This window comes from Solea solea, chromosome 8 (genome assembly GCF_958295425.1).
Source record: "Solea solea chromosome 8, fSolSol10.1, whole genome shotgun sequence".
NCBI lineage: Eukaryota > Metazoa > Chordata > Actinopteri > Pleuronectiformes > Soleidae > Solea > Solea solea.
In genome coordinates, this window is record NC_081141.1 from 26,774,555 (window position 1) to 26,795,891 (window position 21,337).

The window sequence follows — 21,337 nt, forward strand, 5'->3', positions numbered from 1 at the left end:
AATTAATGTATTAAATCATTTGTTTCTTTACATTCTAGTCTTGCCTGGACAAATAAGTATGCAATATTTTTTATGACGGTGACAAACCTTCGTTTCTTGAAAACATAAAAAAAACCAAGACATATCTTAATTTGTATTTTATACAAAATACGGTATTTAAGACGTATATAAATCAACTGGTGGCGGTAGCGGACCGATTAGGTGGAAATCGCCCGGGGTGGGTAGAAGACGAAGAAGAAACTTCCGCTTGTCACCGGAAGTAAATAAACATATCTGTCATGGCCGCTCGCCTGCCTTTTGTGTAGGCTATTAGCAAGTAATGTTGGCAATTTTTGAGATTTTCTCTATCGCATTGCGTATTTGTGTAACTTTTATTGACGCGGTGTGTGACCGTGAGACAACAGCGCCACCTTGTGTCGCCAGCTGAGCGCTGTTAACTGTTGTTTTTAGTACCAGGCTGTTTTTCCATCATGAGGACTGTTCTGATGGTGGCGGAGAAGCCGTCTTTGGCTCAGTCCATCGCCAAAATCCTCTCGAAAGGTGAGTTCGATGTGACCGTTGTGTTATGTAATGTAGTGTAAAGATACGTCATTTCAGAACAGAAGGAATAAGAGGAATAGAGCAATGTGAAAGTGATTATGAAAGTGATCATTACTTGCAGCTCTAATGATGATACCAATCACCAATTTGATATCTTGACCCACCTCTACATCATTTTGTGCAACACATCTTCTTCTACCATAAATAAGAAATAAACAGCCCACAACATGACTCAGCTAAAATGCTGTTGCTGATTTTTATTGACATTTTTATATTCCGTGCATAGTGAAGCATGTGATGCAAACGCACATGCAGTCCAGCGTCCCCTGACTAAATGCTTGCTTCTGCTGCCACATTGTGATAATAGATCAACCACAAATTAGGTAGTCGGTGGAGTAGAAGGATTTGCTTTTATAAATGCAATCATGGATAAAACATTTGTTTTGTATCCTTTTAATACATTACGAATAGTCACATTAACTTATCGACTGATTTTTTTTTTTAGAATCGGGTGAATAATCGAAAACTCATGCCCATCCCAAATTCGAAGCCTATGAAAATCAAACAGTTTTTTTTTATTTTGTGAAGCAGTTATACACAAAAACATAGCTATGGGTAGAATATTCAATAGAATATTCAATATCTACCAACAAACCCCCTTTAATGTTGCACACTGTACCTTTACATTAATATTTTCTTTTATAATTTTATATTCTTTGCAGTGAAGTAAATAACTTTGGTCTGTTGACAAAAAACATTTTGGGATTTCAATGATTAGTAGCCACCCTATCAACAACCAGAATACTTCATGCAGACGCGATGATACCAGTTAATCTAAAATAGCTTTAATTACATGTGCTATATATTGAATGGTGACATTTTCAGTGTCCACTGGAAAACAATAACAGTGAGTGAAATGGATGATTTGGCAGAAAATGCCGTCTTTACCGTGCTCTGTCTCATCAAACACACTCATTTCTGGTCTTCATCTGTTGACATTAGAGCACTCAGTCCTGTTCAGCTGTGTCTGGAAATGGCACATATGCAAGCTATGGTGATGAGCTCAAACTCCAGAGAGAAGCAGCTGGGATTTTTCCTGAGAACGGGCATCCTCAGTGACACGGGGATGGTCTCTAGACCGAAAGTGCCATCCAGTCCGCGGCAGGAGTGGCTGGTATGGCAGCTGGCCTCGTGTATGACCTGAGGGACGCGGTTCAGGTCGATGTTCTCCCTGATGAGAGAGCGGGACAAATTTAAATAATCTATAGCTTAAAGTCAAGAGCAGTGGTTCCAAAAGTCTGGTCTGGGACAAGATATTCTTTTCAGGTGCCACAGATTTTTTTCCCAACCCTATAGTCAAGATTTTAAAAATCAGAATGTACAACCGAAAATAAATAAATAAATGCAATAATTACCATTAACACTCCCTTTGTTGTTTCTCATAGGTAGTACTTTCTTAAACTAGGCAAACAACAACAGAGAAGCACACATCTTATATACTACTCAACTTAAAATTCATATAGGTGAGGAAATGAAGAGCATATTCCTGCTGTGAGGCTGCAGTGATCACTGATGGAGACAGAGAGCAGGACTGTAGTTAAACCAGCTCTGTGTTTGTGAGGGTTTTTTTTTGTTAATATTCTGTACAAACACTGACAAACAGCAGCGTTCGTGGACTTTGGTCCCCAATAAAGCAGGTGGGCCAGAATGTGTCACTACTCAACATGTTTGTTAAACATGAAGTTTAATTACAGTGCATTAACATTTACATTCTGTACAAACACTGACAAACAGCAGCGTTCAGGGACTTTGGTCCCCGCTGAAGCGAGTAGGCCAATTCTCAATTCAGAAATCCTGTATTGTGAATGTCCCCACTGCGGGACTAATAAAGGACTGTCTTATCTTATCTATCTTATTAAAAATGATTTAATACGTAAATCATAAATTAGAAGCGAAAGCCAACCAGTGTTGAGCAGTGATTGTGTTTCCTCAGCAAATCTATTCATCCTCTGGCCCTTCGATGTCTTTGACAGCCGATAAAAACCCTGCGCTGTGATTCATCATGTGTGCACTTACACGTAGCTCCAGGTCGCGATGCTGCGCTCGTTGATGTGGCTGGGCAGGTTCACGAGCTGACTGTGGTAGTCCTGCAGGCTGTATGTGCAGAAGGACTCGTCCACACACTGATTACCCAGTGGGATGGCCTGACACTGCTGGAGAGCCAGCAGGCACAGCAAAAAGACGCGCAGCTGCTGGACACACACACAAAACCAACACAGTGTCAACAAGTGTGGACAGATTTCCAAGTTACTGAAGAAATTCATATGTTAATTTCTTTTTTTTTGACGGTTTTGGTCCATATATGTCGGACAATGTTGATCGGTTTTTCCCCAAAAACACCACAACTAAAGATTCAGTTTTTTCCAATTAATTGATTAGTTGTTTGGTCCCGGAGATGTGAAAAAAGAAGCTGAAAAATCAGAGAATTGGTCTTAAATTATTAAAACAAATATCAAACCTATGAATCGACTTAAATAGGTAGTTAATCGATTAATAATCAATTAATTGTTGCAGCCCTTGTCCACAATCAATTTAATAAGTTAAGAGTAATTTTTTCTTCTTAAATGTGAATATTTTCTGGTTTCTTTGCTCCATAAGACAAAGGAATCGTTAAAACAAGACATTTGAGAAACATCATTATTTCCAGGTTTGACAAACACTGATCAACATTTTCTGAACCAAACTATTAATTGAGAAAATAATCAACAGACAAATCGAATAGTGAATATGGGGTCACAACGAGCCCCTCCCAGCTGTTACCGTCTACAAATATAAATAAATATAATTATAACTCTAAAATAAATTACCCTAGCATGGGACCTTTGCCTGAGGCCCAGATGTGGTCGCTCTCAATAAATATTCCGGTCATCAACAACATTAGGGGATGTTTCTTACCTGCAGTTGTTCCATGTTGGGAGTTTGGCGTGATGAAGCTTCTGTTTCTTGTCTTGATGATGAGTTTTCCAGTTGGCTCCAAACCCCTGGACCACCTTCTATTTATAAAGCGGTCAGAGCATTTGTGTGCGTTGGTGTGCGTGCGTTGTCCATTTTAGTTCCCATCACAATTGTCGTGGTCCATCTTCTTCCTGTCATTAGCATTTAGCCTTGAGAGAATGGTTTAATTCAAAGAGGACATTAGCATGTAGCATTGAACCAGAGTGCCCCCTCGCTCACTCACTCACTCACTCAGTAATAATACAGTAATAATCTGATTAGTTTTTCTCAAACCGTGGAAGTGATGATGTCCTGTTTTTGTACACAAACCAAAATGATTCACTTTTAATCAATTCTGTGTTATGTGGAGCAAAGACATCAGAAACATATTCACATTTAAGAAGCTGAAAAATCAGAAAACGGTGTTTTGAATCATTTTATTAATAATAATAATAATAATAATAATAATAATAATAATAATAATAATGATGATAATAATAATAATGGATTGATAATCGATTAATCGATACTAATTTGAATTCATTTTTAAGATGAAAAGACTAAAGATAGTACACATGAAAACATTAATCATCAACATAATCAGAATGCATGGGCCACACAGAATATCTGGATTTAAGTGCATGTCTTCAAACTTGCGGGCATTTCTAGTAAAAACATTTTTTGATTATTTGAAGGTATTATTTTTCCAAATATATCTTTTTCACAATATATCAAAATGTGTGTATTTTCCTGGTTGGTTACTATGTCCAATGTAATCAATTGTTTTCTCGCTACTAAAGAAAATTGTATCTCTACATATTTGGCAAATTGTTGCCTAGCCCTAGTAAGCAGCAACTATTGATGGTGTTAGTAGTGATATTTGTACTTATATTAATGATAATGACAGTAAAAATAATAATAATAATAATAATCTGTTCGTATTTGCTTTCAGGAACTTGTACGAGTCGAAAGGGACTTAACGGAGCATGTTCGGTGCACGATTACAGCGGCAGCTTCCAGGGCCAGACTGTCCGCTTTAAGATGACGTCTGTTTGTGGACACGTAATGAGTCTGGATTTCATTGGTGAGTGTCGTCCTTCAGTTATCTCTTTTCTATTTAGTGCTTAAAGCTGTTTTACAGATCTGCTGCTGCTGCTGCTGCTGCTGTTGCTGTTGTTGTTGTTAAACGCCCCCCCCACACATCTTTGATCCTAATTAGTTTGGAGACACATCTCTGAGTCTGAATACTTCAAATCTTCACTTTGTCTGTGTGTGTTTTTGAGTTACTTTATGCACGTAATTCCAATTTCTGAGTCTGTTTCCTCAACGTCTTAAACTTTCATCTTCATTAACAGTCAGGTTTAAACTTCATTTATTTACTTTTTTACAGGGAAGTACAACAACTGGGACCAAGTGGATCCTGCAGAGCTCTTTAGTAAAGCTCCCACAGAGAAGAAGGAGGCCAACCCCAAACTCAACATGGTCAAGTTCCTTCAGGTTGGTCCTCGAGGTTAATTTAGTCATTCTGCCTTATTCAACTACTGCACTGTTCTTATTTAATAACTCTTCACCACTGTTAAAGTCTGTGTAAAGTGACGAAAGAGAACACAGAAAAATGTGTTTCTGGCCAAATTTGAATCAATAAAACATTCTCGACAAACTACACAAACACAGAGCTGGTTTAGCTACAGTCTACAGTCTTATTAGTTTGTTTTTGTTGTCTTGTTTCTATGTCTTATTAAGTTTAAGGATGTAAACTTAATAAGTTAACACATTATGTTAATGCTCACCCCATTTCTGCTGTACTGTACAGGTTGAAGGCCGAGGCTGTGATTACGTGGTTTTATGGCTGGACTGTGATAAAGAGGGCGAGAACATCTGTTTCGAGGTAAATTAGGCCACTTTACATTTACATGTGGTTTTAAAATGCATCACGTTTCCTGGGATTAAACCTTTATTCACAACACATATTGTTTTTCTCCTGTAATACCAGGTGAAGTCACTCTTAAAAAGTCATGATTTCTCTCACACTGTAGGTACTGGATGCAGTTGAGCCAGTGATGAACAAAGAGAGTGTCAGGGAACGGACGGTTTACCGCGCCAAGTTCAGCTCAATCACCGACACGGACATCTGGAACGCCATGAACAGCCTGGGAGAGCCCAACCGCAACGAGGCACTGTCAGTGGATGCTCGGCAGGAGCTGGATCTGCGCATTGGCTGTGCTTTCACCAGGTATGTGACTTTCTACAGCCTCACATATTGGGAAAAGACAATGTCATTGTCAGTACCATGCTGCTCGCTCTGCTCATTGCACGTCCAGGAAACTGGGCGAGCAGGAGGGAGTAGAGCTTTAATCTGACTTTTCCTGTGTCAAATATATTCCAGGTTCCAGACCAAGTATTTTCAGGGCAAGTACGGCAACCTGGACTCCTCCTTGATTTCATTTGGACCCTGTCAAACCCCCACGCTAGGCTTCTGTGTGGAACGCCATGACAAGATCCAGTCGTTTAAACCTGAGACTTACTGGGTCATCCAGGCGAAGGTGAGTCTCTGTTTCCATTCCATCGTTGTTGATTATCTCTTGGTTCTGTGCTTTTGTAAGACACATGCTGTGTTTGTTTGTTTTTTCCAGGTATTCAAAGGGAAGGACAGCCCACTGACACTGGACTGGGACAGAGTGAGGGTCTTTGACAGGGATGTGGGTCAGATGTTTGTTAATCTGGCCAAGACGTCCAGGGAGGCCAAGGTAAACGCAAAATCCTAACTGTACAAAGTTTACTCTGCTCTAACTTCCACTACTACTCACAAATAAGTAACCATGAACTGTTAAAACATAAAATAACATAACGACATCCAGTTTTGTTTAATGTAACGTAAACACTACTTGATTATAGTATGAGCCAGCTAGTTAAAGGTAAGGAAATCAAAGCTAAACACTAAACCAGATGTTTATTTTAAATCAGACAGATCTGTTACACCTGTTTATAAAATGTAAAAAATATTATTACAATACTTATTACAATTATCTCTAACTAACCAAACAACAAAATAACTCTTCAGTCTTAACACAATATTGTATAATTAAATGTGGTTTTGTGTTTATTGTCTTGTGTGTTCGGTGTTTGATTGTGTGGTTAGTGTGGTGGGACATTATTGACTTGTACATGTTTGTCTGTGTGACCTCAGTTGTGTGACTCAAAGGAACAATAAACATTTACTACTATTCCTACTACTATTTATATTACTCGTACTAGTAATGTTAGTTATACTACAGAGGACCATTGACCAATGGCTGTAATAAATAAATAAATGTTTCTCTAGTGAGATTTTATAGTGTCTTAAACATTGAGTTAATCCTATCATGATATCAGACAGTATTTAATATTTGGAAAGTTCATGTAAGAAGAAGTTAAAACATTTGTTTTATTGTGACTCTTGTTACCACACATTTGTTTATTATTCTTATTCTTATTATTGTATGTGTTGGCTTGCTTCCTATTGATTTTCCTAGTGTAGTTTTTAAAGGAAAGTTGCAACTCCCAAAACAAGCAGGTGGATAATCCATCCTGTTTAATAACGTTCATAAGAAAAAGGTAATATTATCACAACATAACTTGCCAGATTACACACAGTTAAGAGGACTGTGTGGTAAATGATGAATAATAAATGTGAATTTTAACATCTATTAAATAAATGAAGACAATTGAACAAATGAATATACAATACTACATGTTGTAAGCTGTAGAATGTGTCTTTTTCACAGGTGGAGTCGGTGAGTAAGAAGGAAAAGGCCAAGCAAAGACCTCAGGCCTTGAACACAGTGGAGATGTTGAGAGTGGGCAGCTCATCTTTAGGTATATTCACACGTTTCAATCTGTTCATATTCTGTCACTGGTCAATGCTGGTCTTTGCTGTGGTTCAGTATCTCGTGGTGTAGATTTGGATTCATTTTCTTTTTGTTAATCTCTTTAGGTATGGGTCCTCAGCACACCATGCAGATCGCAGAGCGTCTTTACACCCAGGGCTACATCAGCTATCCACGTACTGAGACGACCCACTACCCCGAGAACTTTGACCTGAAGGGAACCCTGAAGCAGCAGGCCAACAATCCCATGTGGGCAGAGGAGGTGAGGGGTCACTGCGGTCGTCATGGACACACATCAGTCGTATTCATAGTCAAATAAATAAGCACGAAGTGGATACACGTGACAAATGTTTCGAAAAACATCCTCTCTCTCTCAGGTGAAGGCTCTACTTTCAGCCGGATTAAACCGACCCAGGAAAGGAAGTGATGCAGGAGACCATCCACCCATCACTCCCATGCGTGCGGCCTCAGAGGCGGAACTGGGTGGGTCACGCAGCTAATTTGATCATTGATAAAGGTCTCTCCATACTGTGCTTTTTCTGTTTTTGCAGAGGGTTGCGATTCTTAATTCATACAAAATTGAACCAAAGAGTAACGATGCTTCAGTTTTGACTGGCGTAATGTGTTGCCCTTACAGCATAGTAGAAAATGAAGGCTTCAATTTTATTATTACAAATGAGACAAGGTATGTCAAACAATAACATAACTTTTTCTGACTATACCCGGGTTATTTGTACAGATTCATCTTAAATACATGTAAAAACTTTTAATATAAAAGCTGCTTAATCTGAAAGCTAAAACACTTTACTCTGATTTCATGATGACTAAACTTTTGTTAGCGCACAACAGCAGAGCAGACCCTCAAATGAGCAGCTGGATGTAATGATTCAAGTTTGAATAAAAAATGATTTTGAATCATAAATTGATTTAAATGGAATCATGAAGGAACTGAAATCGAAATGTGAGATTCAGAAAGCTTGACGCCTACACTACCAGTCAAAAGTTTGCACACGCTTCCTCATTCAAGTAAATGGAAAGGTGTGTCCAAACGTTTGACTGGTCGTGCATATTCATTTTAAGTTTCATGCTTCAAATGATTTTTGACCACTCTTCACAGTAGCATAGACCTACATGACGCGCTATCACATGAATTTATTAACAAACTCCCTTATCTTCCTCTATCAGCCTTTAACCCTGCTTCTGTCTCTTCCTCTGTTCCACAGGCAGTGATGGTTGGCGACTATACGAGTACATCACGCGTCATTTCATAGCCACTGTCAGTCAGGATTGCAAATACCTGCAGACCACAATAGACTTCAGCATTGGCCTGGAATCGTTCTCATGCAGTGGCAAGGCTTTGATCTCACCAGGTACTGACGACACATTCACCGTGACACTTTTTTCAACTCACCACGTAACTTCACAAAGGATGTAGAAGTAAAAAACAAAAGGACTTTCCTCAGTGTTACTTCTGTATTTTCCCAGGTTTCACAGCTGTGATGCCGTGGCAGGGCATCCCCCTGGAAGAAGCCATGCCAGACTGTGAGCGAGGAGACACTTACACCGTAGACGAGATCAAGCTGGTGGAGAAGCAGACCAACCCCCCGGACTACCTGACCGAGGCCGAACTCATCACGCTCATGGAGAAACATGGCATTGGTAAGACTCGTTGGATACATCTTATTGTGTTTATGTCTTGAAACAGAACGTGTAAGAGAGCATATCAGTGGATCATAGGTTGCTGTGTCCCTTTAAAGCAAATGTAGAGATTCTCCTCTTCTCACATTATATATGTAAGAAAAAAAATCTACCTTTAGCTCTAGTTTGGTCTCCACCATGTAATGTGAAAAAATATCTTTAACTCGTAGATGTCCCACCATGTTCTGCAGCTGCTCCATCAGTGTTGAAGAATGGGTATAATGAGAGGAGGGTTTTTTACAGATGTTGAATCCTGCTCTCTCCTCCTCCAGGTACTGACGCCAGCATCCCAGTCCACATCAACAACATCTGCCAGAGGAACTACGTCACGATAGAGAACGGACGCAAGTTAAAACCAACAAACCTGGGCATTGTCCTCGTACATGGCTACTACAAGACAGGTTACCTTATATTATTGTTCATTATCTTACACTAATGAGGGATTGGTGTGAACTCTTTTAACGTGGGACCAAATAACTAGTCAAATTCATGGTGCTACTGTGTACCGTGTGTGTGTTTCGCAGATGCAGAGCTGGTTCTGCCGACCATACGCAGCGCAGTCGAGAAACAACTGAACCTCATTGCACAGGGCAAAGCGAACTTCCAGCAGGTGCTGCAGCATACACTGGATATCTTCAAGAGGAAGTTTCACTACTTTGTGGATTCCATCAACAGTAAGTTCTCTGTACACAATGAAAAGAAATGGCTGCAGGCTCTCATGTTGTACTGTAGACGTTGTGATGTTGTTGAGGCTGTAGATTCAGACCGGGGCTAATCAGGTGTTGACAGAAATGCTACAGTACATGGCTTCTGCAAAAACATGTGATTAGCTGCTTCTGTTGTCCAGTGAGTTTCAGAGGCTGGTGGAAATTAAACGTTTAAAACCCGCATTTAGGCAGCAATCTTGGGACTAACCGAACCCTTTAGGTCAAGTACAAATGCAGCTTTAACTGTATGGCTGTACCAGCTAATAACTATATTATAATTATAACTATTGTTATTGTATTATAGCTATATAGCTATATTAAAGCTATATTATAAAAACCTGAGTACCGTGGGTGCCACTTCATGACGATTTATTTGTCATTTTTAACCTTAATCTTGACAATAGCTGCCAGTTTTTCCAAAAATCGAAGACATTCAGAATTGCAAAGTCTGAAACAAAGTCAATAATTGACCAAAATGTCTAGGCACTCTCTCTAGGTTTAATTTTCTGGGGCTAAAGCATTAAAAAGCATCATTTATTATTACTATTATTTGAATTGGAACAGAAATTTGAAAGAAAATCCAAATTTCAGAATATAAACTGACAGCACGACTATACAAGTGATCTTACCGGGGACACAGGTTCTCATTTTCAAGACGAACATGATTAGCTTAGCAAGAGTACAATACATAGTTATGGGAAATATTATTTGTGGTTTGATTGACTTCTGTGCAGCAGTGTATTACAGCATCTGTCTGTTTTGTGTGTTTTTATTAAAGGTATGGATGAGTTGATGGAAGTCTCCTTTTCTCCCATCGCTGCCAGTGGGAAGCCGCTGTCCCGCTGTGGCAAGTGTCACCGCTTCATGAAGTACATCCAGGTCAGTAGGGAAACGGTGAAAAATACCTTGACACAGAAATACTGCTTCACTACAGTGTTAAAGTGGAAAAAAGAAAAACAAGAACAAAAATTTGACACTAAAAAGTAGACAAATGCTTGTGTGAATACATAAGTTTGCAGCAGCTTTTTAAAGGTGTCATCGAGGATCTAATACCTATGAGATCATATGCATAGAAACGGTGTTCCGGTGTTTGAGTCATGACTTTATATAAACTCAATCGTTATTGTTGTTAATCTAGTGAATGAGACAAACGGTAAACCCTGACTGCAGTTCTCAAGGCAGTAGATCCTAAAAATCCAATCACAATCGCATTCGAAACCACCTCCGTATGTGGTTTGAATATACTTTGGAAAAATTGGATCTCATGTGTTTTTTTAGCTGTTCCGACTGCCAAAAAAATCAAGCTAGAAACTATCGGGATATGCTTAAATGTCTGATTTGGGCTGCTGTTTAAACCAGGCCTAAGAGAGGAGGCCAAAGCTCACAGGTGTCACTAAACACATTAAACAGTGCTTCTTATGCTCTGGTGCCTCAGGCAAATCAAGTTGCTGGCAGATGCTCACTTAGGACAGCTACCTGCTTTAGCTGAGACGGTGAACACGACAAGAGTGTAGCTAAAATACTGTGGCGCCATAATGGAACAGGAAGAGAAGAGGGATCAACGAGGCTTCATTCATTTTCCTCTCTGGACCACATGATGTCTGGCTGCCGAGTTCTGGCCTTCAAAGTTCATCTTAATTACCATTTTTTGCCTGATGGAAGAGCCACTCTTAAACTCATGAATGAATCATGAGGCTGCAGATCTCTTAGTCATTGCGGGTTTTATCTGAAAATGTGCGTGGTGGGCTTACATGTGCCTATTAAGTGGCGTGTTCTCGTGGATACCGCAAGCTACAAGGTAACCCTTGTATGAAGTAATCTGGGAGGCGTGGGCTTAGAGCGCTCCACGTTTTCCCCCGATGATGTGCGTCACTGCCACCTCTGAAAGTACATATAGAAATTCAGCACATTTGACGACTGGAGGTCACAGGGTGTTCATCTTGTGCTTCGGCCCCCACCCCCCTTTCACCACCCCCTGTCCTTCGGTTGACTTTGGTGGACTGACTGGCTGTCAATCTGGACAGGAAACAGGTTTAGCTTTTAAAAGCCTCACCTAATAAACTTGCACTTTCTTAATAATACATTTCCTGCTTTATCATTCTGTTAAACAGCAAGTCTGTTTCGCTTTGTAACTCAATAACTCTTCTCTTCTGCAAAATAAGTTTAATAAATCTGACCAAAGGATTTCAAACGCTGAAGTCACAAAATAAAACATTTGGATTTAATAAAGGAGGCAGCAATGGATCGACAACTCCTGTGCGGAAAGTCAGTCCACTGACTCTGTTTCTTACATTTCATTCATTTACATTTTCACATTTGATCCACCACAGGCCAAGCCCAGCAGGCTCCACTGCTCCCACTGTGACGAGACCTACAGTCTTCCACAGAACGGAGCCATCAAGCTGTACAAGGAGCTGCGCTGTCCACTGGACGAGTTTGAGCTCGTGCTGTGGACGTCAGGCGCCCGGGGCAAGAGCTACCCCCTGTGCCCTTACTGCTACAGCAACCCGCCTTTCAGAGACATGAAAAAAGGTACCGTATCATCTTGTTCTATATTATCATTATGACAAATGAAAAACCACGTATACATTTAAATCGATTATTTGATTATCAAACTATTTGACAATTTATTTAGTAATCAATTCATATTTGATCAAATGTTTTGAAAAGCAGATTAGATTAGATAAAATTAGACTTTATTGATCCCACACTGGGGAAATGCACATGTTGCAGTAGTTAAATGACAGAGAATAGAATAGAACAAAAAAGAATAAATTAGAACAAAGTTTCTAGGTCCCACGTTTAGCTTTTTTCTGTCTGCTTTCTCCAGGTATGGGATGTAACGAGTGCACACATCCGACCTGTCAGCATTCTCTCAACTCCTTGGGCATTGGACAGTGTGTGGAGTGTGAGTCTGGGGTTCTGGTGCTGGATCCCACCTCTGGACCAAAGTGGAGGATGGCCTGTAATAAATGCAACGTTGTGGTCCACTTCTTTGAACACGCACACAGAGTACAGGTGAGAAAACTGTCAGTAATAGATTTTATTCGTCCCAAATACATGAGCAGCTGATTTTTCTGAGATCTCTGTGTCTCCACCTGCACAATGAAAGGAACTTTAAGTTGCAGGAACCTCTTTCCTCCAATTTAGGCAAATTAGTGTATGAAAGACTCATGACCACAACAGGCTGTTCCACTGACCTCCACCAGGTGGTGGTAATGGGAAAATCTATACAAAAAACACTTTCACTATTGTTTAGCACACAATCAGTTCATTCATTCCACTCAGAATATTCTGTAAAAAGTATTAATGTATGGCTTTTAGTGAAGATAAGTGTGTCTGCCTGCTGAGGTGTTGCTGCTGCGTCACAGTAAAGGCAATAAATGTCACATTTTGTTTATGGAGGTTAAAAAAAAACTTAATGGATGTTTTGAAGAGTCGCCAGTGTGGTGAGAGAGAGGAACAGCTCGACAGAAAACTAACAGTGATCCTTTTATTAGTATTCTGATCATTACAAAGTAGTCAGGACAAATTTAACTTCTACTAGCCAACACAGGCCAACACAGTTTATTTATTGCAATTGTATATCAGAAGGGTTTAAACATTTTAAATTCTCTTTCTTTAAACATTTTAAATTCTCTTTCTTGTTCCTCCAGTATTTGCTTCCACTAACGATCCTCTCTCCTCCCAATAGGTGGCTCCTGAGAGCTGCGACGCCTGCGACGCCTCCCTGGTCGCGGTCGACTTCAACAAGTCTCGCACTCCACTGCCTGCCGGCGAGACCCAGCACACGGGCTGCGTGTTCTGCGATCAGATTTTCCAGGACCTCGTGGAGCTCAAACACGCCACCATGAGGTACCGGGGCGGCGCGAGGCGAGGAGGAGGGAGAGGACGAGGACGGGGACGCCGCGGCAATCCCAAAAAACCAAAGGACAAAATGGCCGCCTTGGCAGCTTACTTTGTATAGTGTCTGTTATTTGATACAGTATGAAAACATACATGTCAGTAAATAGACATTTTGTTTGTCATGTGTTTGGTTGCGATTAAGTAAAAGATATGTTTAAAATAAAGTCTTCTTTGAGCTCGTTTGTCAACCAATATATTAAAATATTGCTCATAAATGCTACAAATTTCAAAATATCCTAAGAAAAACATTACTTTAGTCTCTATTTAAATATTTTAAATAAAAGTATTTCAAGCAACATTTACACTGTGGAAATTATTGGTTTTAGGATTTAAAAAATATTTCATGCTCTTTATTGATATTGTGAATTTAGTTTTTTAAAATAGGTTTATGCAATATTCACAACAACAAAACAAAATCAGGTTTAAGGTTATAATTGGTATTAGGATGTAATAAAGATATTAATATGTATATTATATATATTATATTAATCCCTGTAGACGTCGAAAAATATGGTTAAATCCTTCTTTTCCTGTCTTAATGCCCTGCTTCTACAGTATTTAATGTGAGAAGTCTTATAAATAATATTGGTACGGTCCATGGCTGTTGTAAGTGTGGTATGGTCCTTTAAATCTGACAGCGGAAGTAGGGCGGAAGTGTGTTGACGTACAGGAAAGTGGTCCAATCGAGTGTTGGGACGCTGCCGTCCGTTCTGTTAACAGAAGAACTGTTGGTGCTGGGAGTTCATTGTTATCAGCAGTGATTCACCGCAAGTCTCCAAACACAGGTTTGTCTGTGTGTGTCTGTGTGTGTGTTTTCATCACTTTATCTCTTTGTCTCCTCGTGTTTATGCGTATAATGTCTCCGTTGTGTGTGCGCGCGTGGGCGTATCTCGGAGTCCTAACTCAAACTTTAGCTAACCCCCGGTTAACGTGAAATAACGGCCTCCCTCTCACACGTGGAATAAAACGTTTAACCAATTCAGTTGCTTGTTACTGAAGCTGTAAATGATTTGGTGTGTGAATTGCAGCGGTAAGTGTTTGAATTTGATTCAAAACTACCATCAAATATTAAGCTAATGCTACGTCAAATGCCACTGTGATTTAAAATGACGTGCAAATATGGGTTAATGTCATATTCAAACAATCAAAAACAAAAAACTGCAACCGTGTTTTAAGAAGTTATTGAAAAAATATTCAGCTCCAAATGTTAACTGTTAAATATTTTGTCAAATCATGTCAAGATTTGAACTGTTCACAACTGTTGAAAATAGATTATCATTGTGATAAAATGACAGATAATTTAAAATGTGTTACGCTCCCGGGTGAACGTTGGGTGAAATTGTGGTTTTAAACTTTCTTAGAAACCAGGGCAGCTGATGTATTTAGTAATTATTTATTTATTTATTTATTTATTTTGCTGATCTTTTTTGTCATGTACAAAAAAATTAACTTTAGTATGGACAATGGTTAGGTTTTTGCCACTTAGAATTATTTATCAACAATCTGAGAACAAAAATGTGTAATTTGTAATAAGTGACTAATTAATAAATAATAATCCGCCAATGGTGATTTCACATCAGTTGGTATTATTGATAATGGCAGATATGACAAAAAACTGTATGCTGCTACCTCCTTGTCTTCTAAGCGTGTGCCCTCTGCAACTATTCTTTTATTTATTTGTTTATTTATATCTGCTGCAACAGGAGTATGCAAAATATTATGTTTATTTCACTAGATCTCTATATCAGTATCGGTTATTGGCCGAAGTACTCCCGATTTATCGTCAGATATCATTCCTAGTTGTAGCCCTTGGTTTTAGCATCCAAATGCATACTTCACAGACAGCCATGGCACGTTTGAACACGAAAATAATTCAACACATTTTCTGTGATTCTTGCATCACACAATCAAGGTTCACAGTTTGTAAAGCCCTTGGTTATTATGTTGTTTCTTAATACTAATCCTTCTGCCTAGTACACAAACACACAGTGTAAATAAAGCATTATCCTCCACCAGTTCTGCCCCACTAGTACCAGGGATAACACAAGTATACACACACACTCTGTCTTTGTCTGAGTGAGAAAAGGCAACTCCCAGTCAGTAATGTCCGGCCGGATGCAGTGTTTTTTGCCATGTTTTGGTGGTGACTAGACTTAAGTTTGGCACTTTCGTTTGTCTCCATCACAACTCCGTTTCTCTCAGGATAAATTATTTTTCAATTTGTGTATATGGGCTTTGACATTGCAGATATTCATATTTCCATTGTTGACATATGTCACTTAATTATGACTTCCTGTAATGTAATGATATGACTGGTTATCATAATTCCAGAGGAACTGAAGATATCTTGAAATGGAAATGGTGTTATTAGTTTAAATGTTGGCATTTAAACCATTTTACTATGAACTGTTTTTTAAAAAAAAAACATTAATATTAAATAAAAATAAATGTGACCTACAAAACAACAGGAACATTTAAAGTGCACATATTACCAATTAACGCCGTTGCCTCAAAAATAAAAGGAGTCAAAAAGTGTTAGATTCTCAGCCTTCAGTGTTCCAGGGTTAGAATTATATAATAAGGCAATGTTGTCCATGTAGTAGTAGTAATAATAATAATAATAATAATAATAATAATGTTGTTTTCCAACTTCTGAACTGGAATGTGATCAACTCGGAGGTGGCTTCGCACACTCACTCCTGACTAATATTCATTGATTTGTGTGTCAATCTCACAATAGTCAAATTTCTTTATATTATAATTTCTAACTACTATAAGTTTCCTTCTCACATTGTCATGGTGAAATCTAACGCCTTGTCTTCCTTTGTCATTCAAGGCCCAGTCCATTCACCGTAGGGTTTGCTGCTGTCGGAGTCGTCAGGATGGACGAAGAGGCCAGGAAATTCCTGGCCAGATTTGTGGAGGATTACCCTCCTACTCTGGACGAAGACAGCGTGCTGCCCCTCAACCCGCTGAGTCGCACAGTTTCCCTGGAGGAGCTGTATGGAGAGAGTCTGGAGATGGGCATGCGGATGCTGGGGAACAGGTACGACTGAGAGGGAGAATCACAGGAGAGACGACAGCTAAATAAACACATCGTCAAGATGGCTGTCACCACTTTCTCTGTTAATTGCACTTCTTCTTCTTCTTCTTCTTCTAATAATTTGCATTAGTTTAACATCATGTAATTTGTACACATAGTATGGCTCAATGTAGAGTGTTTTTAATCAACTGATAGTGTGAACAATCGGCAGGAGTACTTGGTGTAATTAGCATTCCCACTCTGTATGTATGTGTGTATGTGTACAGGACTGTAATAGGGTCTTTTTGAAGATTAATTCTTGCTTTTAATGTGCGGGTTAGAATTGGGGTTATGTTTAAGGAAAGTTAGATATTTAGTTGCGATGGTTAAGATTAGTGGCTAGGGAATGCATTATTTCTATGAGTGTCCTCACTGGGAATGCTGAACAAGATAATTGTGTGTGTGTGTGCGTGCGCACATTCCTATCATTCCAGACAGTTCTGCTCTTGTCCTGTTCTTTCAGCATGCATGGACAGAACAGCTGCTGCTGACACTGTACAACAGTGAAACAAGAAAGCCCTGACCCCTCCTCCTCCTTCTTCTCCTCCTCCTCCTCCTCACATGTGATCTTTGATTTATAAATTTCATGTCCAGAGTTGCTGTGTTTTGAATCTCAGACAGCAAGTTGATATTGAATTTAGGGCTGCATTGATTATTATTATTATAAATACTATTACTAAATTAATCGTCAGCTATTTCGATAATAGATAATTTTTTCACTCCATTTGACCAAGAAATCATTAAAATTTAAAAAAAAAAAAATGGTTTGTGGACAAATAATTAAATTTGAGAACAACATTTTATGACATTTTATGGACCAATCGATAAAGTAATTGACATGCAATAAATTATAAAAAAATAATCATTAGTTGCAGCCTTAATTGAATTGGTAATCTGACACAGGGGGGTTCCATCATTATCAGAAACTAGGGCTGTCACTTTTTCCCAAAATAATGATTAAACGTATATTTCGTGGCACACTAAACAATCAAGTTTCTCTCCCTCCGTGCACACGCACACACACACACACACACACACGTGATGTCAGATGCTTGTCTGTGATGCATCCGCTGGCTTTGTTGGCCATGTCTGCAGATATGTGCGTTACTGTGATGTAGAACAAGAAGTATTTCCACAAAAAACATGTTTGTCTGTCTGTGTTTCTGCACCGTTTTTGCTACTCGTGTGTTTTTCCTTCACAACTATGCCCCATCAGGAAGACTTAATACTCTCGCTACAGAAACACTATTGTTCTCCACACTTCCTGTCTGTGGGTTGACTTTATTTGAAGCAGAAATGAAGTCATAGAGTTGATCTCACAGTCACATGCTCACTGATTTGGCCTGGTCCTATTCCACCCATTTGCCTGTGTCTGACCTGAGGTTGACCTGTCAAACTCTGGCTTGATTTGCATTTAAGTCACTGATCCTGACGATGCACACGTTTCTGTGTTTCTGTGTTTGTTTGTCGTTTCAGATTAGCTCCTTCAGTTCTCGGCGCCCTCCTGTGTCAGACCGCAGTGTCCCAGCTGCTGCAGAGTGACCTTACACCTTTCTACTGCTCACAGGAAGCTTGGGCCGACCAGGAAGAAGAGGAAAAAGCAGTGTGTAAGTGTATCCTGTTGGATGTTCACCTCCCATGAAGTAAAAGATGTAAGATTTCTTACAGTATAGGCAAACAAAAGGTTTACTGTGTTAAATGTGTTAGTGATGATCACAGAACCACTTACTGACAACAATTATTGTCTAATAGTTGTCATTTTAATTATTTGGAAATGAGCTGTTTTAGCTCGGTAGGGACACAGGAGTCGCTGTTCAAAGTTCAACATCACCAGTGAGAACCAAATCATGTCTAATTGATTTCTTTTTTATTTCTGTTTTGTCCCATCATCAGTACTTGAGACGGTGCCAGTCCAGCGTTTCTTCCTCAACAAACTGTTTGCTCTAGCTTTGGAATGGCATCAGAAGTCCTTTCAGCCTCCCTCGCCTCCTCCAAAGCTCCGCCTCTGCTCCATTCATGCCATAAGGAACACACGGAGGAAGATGGAGGACAAACACTTGGCACTACCCGAGTTCAACCAGCTCTTTAATATCCAGGTACAAATATAATTTTTTTTTTTTGCTGCAGCACCAAACATCATCAGTCACTGTTTTTTCCCATTTTGTTTGTCTTTTGAAAAGTTTTGCCAAATGTTGGTATTTTGTGATATTTTAAGATAACCTTCAAACAAATATCTGACTTTCATTCTCTCTCCCCCATCATGATCCAGGACGGAGTGGACCGCGCCTACTACGCTGTGTTTGACGGACACGGAGGCGTGGACGCTGCCAACTACGCCGTCACCCACCTCCATGTCGCCCTGAGTAAACAGGAAACGCTGCAGAGCGACGCAGCTGCGGCCTTAAAGTCTGCCTTCAAACACACAGACGACATGTTCAGAGTCAAAGCTAAGAGAGAGGTACTGATGCAACCACTGACTCTGCACCACAAACACACTGTACTATAAATTACCATTACTATTATACAATAAATATAGTCTGTGCAAAGTAACAATAACTTTATTTACATAGCATCTTTCAAAGGTGCTTTACAATGAAACAAACAATGCCGGTGTTAAGATGATTCAAATAGTAAAAATTGCAATAAAAAGAAATAAATATGCAGAAAACTTTATAGTGACTGATTTAAAGATGTGTGTGTGTGTGTGTTGTCGTCAGCGTCTGCGGACTGGAACTACAGGAGTAGTCGTGCTGATCCAGGGTCAAGAGCTGACTGTGTCCTGGCTCGGAGACTCTCAGGCAGTGATGGTCAGGAAGGGACAAGTCGTAACAATCATGGAACCCCATAAACCAGACAGAGAGGTCCGGATGTAACACACACACACACACAGAACATGGAACATGTAAAACACAAAGGGTCAGACACGTTCATAATAGACTGGTAGTTCTTCAGTTTCCAAGTCACACCAAGCCATAATTGGTTTTTCTAAAATGTCTTTTCCTCCCAATCTTTCTATTTTTGTACTTTCAGAGATTTAGATTTATTGGTTATTGTCATCTTTATGTTTCTTTAGTTGTCAATAGAAGATGGCAAGACCTGTGTACAAGTATATACAAAAATAAGATAAAGTAAAAACATGTTCAAATGTTCAGTTAAGTGATTGCAGGAGTTTCTTTATGGCAAGTGATAATATATTACAGTATTTACTTCACTATGTTAACATTGTATGTACATATAAATGGTGCCTGTGTCTATGTGTCACCTCACAGTGCCCTCTAGTGGTAGCTTTGGTATAATACCACTCTTGGCCCTTTTTTGGTGGTCTTATAAATATACTGTGGAACTAAGCTGATAAATGAGTTACCCCTACATTTAAATATTTCTGTCTGTTTGCCTGTTGTAATGTCTTTACGATTATTTAATTGATAAAAAAAATGACTCATCCGATAAATTGGATGGATTGCACAAGATGGGTTACAATAAGTAACTGCACATAAAGGTACGAAGGTGATCAGGTGGTAACGTCCATCTCTCTCTCTCTCTCTCTCTCTATCTTCCACTGACCAGGATGAGAAACAAAGAATTGAGGATCTCGGAGGATGCGTCACCTTCAAGGGTTGCTGGCGCGTTAACGGCACATACGCAGTGTCGAGGGCGATAGGTGAGTAAAGTCTTTGATCTTTGTGACGTCAAACAAACAAGCAGCGTTATTTGTGTCTGCTCTCTGGAACCCAGCTCCCAAAACGTTGTTTTAACCAGACAACCACTCACTTCACTCCTGCAGGTGACTTTGACCAGAAACCTTACGTATCTGGAGACGCCGACTGCGTGACCGTTCAGCTGTTGGGAGACGAGGACTACGTTTTACTGGCGTGCGACGGCTTCTTTGACTCAGTCGAACCTTCAGAGGTCCCTGATCTGGTCCTAGAGGGGCTCCGGGAGCCTGACGACCCAGAGGAAGGCGAAGAAAATTCTCTGCAACAGTCTGTGGAGTTGAAAGGACTGCGAGTCGCTCAACATTTGGTAGGAGTCGCTAAAGAAGCAGGCTCCAGCGACAACATAACCGTGATGGTGGTTTTCCTGCGTCCACCGGAGCAGCTGCTGTTGTCTCAAAACACAACCACAGCAGCAGCGCACACTACTGGGGAGGACTCCGCCTCCCAGGATGCACCACAGCAGTGAGGGAGGACAACCTGCCGCTCACACAGACGCCACTCTGCCAAACTGCTGTCAGACTCCTAAGAGATGCGAGCAGCCACACTGCCTGTGTGAGTGAACAACTGATCCAACACCAGTTTTATGTTCGTTGAATATGTTACACACACTCACACACGCCTTAATAACCCCGCCCCCTGCTCTCCCAATTTATTTTATTTTTTCAAAGCAATTTATTCCATGTACTTTTTTAATGTACGTTAACATATTGTAAAAAAAAAACATGTCAGTATTTAATTTTGACGTTGGTCTGTTTTTAATAAACTTGTTCTTGTTATATCTTACATTTGACTTTGATGTCAAACTGAATATTGTGTACAAGACAGGAA

At 39.7% G+C, this 21,337-nt stretch overlaps 2 protein-coding genes across 4 annotated transcripts; both read left to right on the forward strand.

Moving 5' to 3' along the window:
* Positions 1-254: 254 nt before the first annotated feature.
* top3b (DNA topoisomerase III beta) lies at positions 255-13,890 on the forward strand. The gene is made up of 18 exons (XM_058637141.1): positions 255-540; positions 4,487-4,618; positions 4,925-5,031; positions 5,348-5,422; positions 5,571-5,767; positions 5,921-6,077; positions 6,168-6,281; positions 7,299-7,389; positions 7,508-7,662; positions 7,778-7,883; positions 8,624-8,770; positions 8,886-9,059; positions 9,371-9,499; positions 9,623-9,772; positions 10,584-10,684; positions 12,136-12,337; positions 12,636-12,823; positions 13,500-13,890. The coding sequence occupies exons 1-18, from the start codon at positions 471-473 to the stop codon at positions 13,770-13,772; spliced, it is 2,568 nt and encodes an 855-aa protein (XP_058493124.1). The 5' UTR covers positions 255-470; the 3' UTR covers positions 13,773-13,890.
* Positions 13,891-14,358: 468 nt separating this feature from the next.
* On the forward strand, positions 14,359-21,292 carry ppm1f (protein phosphatase, Mg2+/Mn2+ dependent, 1F). 3 transcript variants are annotated; one of them, XM_058635360.1, is made up of 8 exons: positions 14,359-14,496; positions 16,548-16,757; positions 18,270-18,400; positions 18,687-18,889; positions 19,063-19,251; positions 19,511-19,654; positions 20,361-20,454; positions 20,578-21,292. In XM_058635360.1, exons 2-8 carry the CDS (start codon positions 16,594-16,596, stop codon positions 20,973-20,975), a joined length of 1,323 nt encoding a protein of 440 aa, XP_058491343.1. In that variant the 5' UTR covers positions 14,359-14,496; positions 16,548-16,593; the 3' UTR covers positions 20,976-21,292. The 3 variants fall into 3 exon arrangements, with proteins under 3 accessions (XP_058491343.1, XP_058491345.1, XP_058491342.1); XM_058635362.1 differs by having other exon boundaries at positions 14,381-14,500; XM_058635359.1 differs by lacking the exon at positions 14,359-14,496 and adding an exon at positions 14,562-14,741.
* Positions 21,293-21,337: the final 45 nt, after the last annotated feature.

Bases quoted from the DNA above. Each gene is read 5' to 3' on its own strand.
- top3b (XM_058637141.1), top strand. From the start codon at position 471: ATGAGGACTGTTCTGATGGTGGCGGAGAAGCCGTCTTTGGCTCAGTCC. The intron at 7,663-7,777 runs GTGAGGGGTCAC...TCTCTCTCTCAG, and splicing joins ATCCCATGTGGGCAGAGGAG to GTGAAGGCTCTACTTTCAGC. The intron at 10,685-12,135 runs GTCAGTAGGGAA...GATCCACCACAG, and splicing joins GCTTCATGAAGTACATCCAG to GCCAAGCCCAGCAGGCTCCA.
- ppm1f (XM_058635360.1), top strand. From the start codon at position 16,594: ATGGACGAAGAGGCCAGGAAATTCCTGGCCAGATTTGTGGAGGATTAC. The intron at 19,252-19,510 runs GTACTGATGCAA...TGTTGTCGTCAG, and splicing joins GAGTCAAAGCTAAGAGAGAG to CGTCTGCGGACTGGAACTAC. The intron at 19,655-20,360 runs GTCCGGATGTAA...TCCACTGACCAG, and splicing joins CCCATAAACCAGACAGAGAG to GATGAGAAACAAAGAATTGA.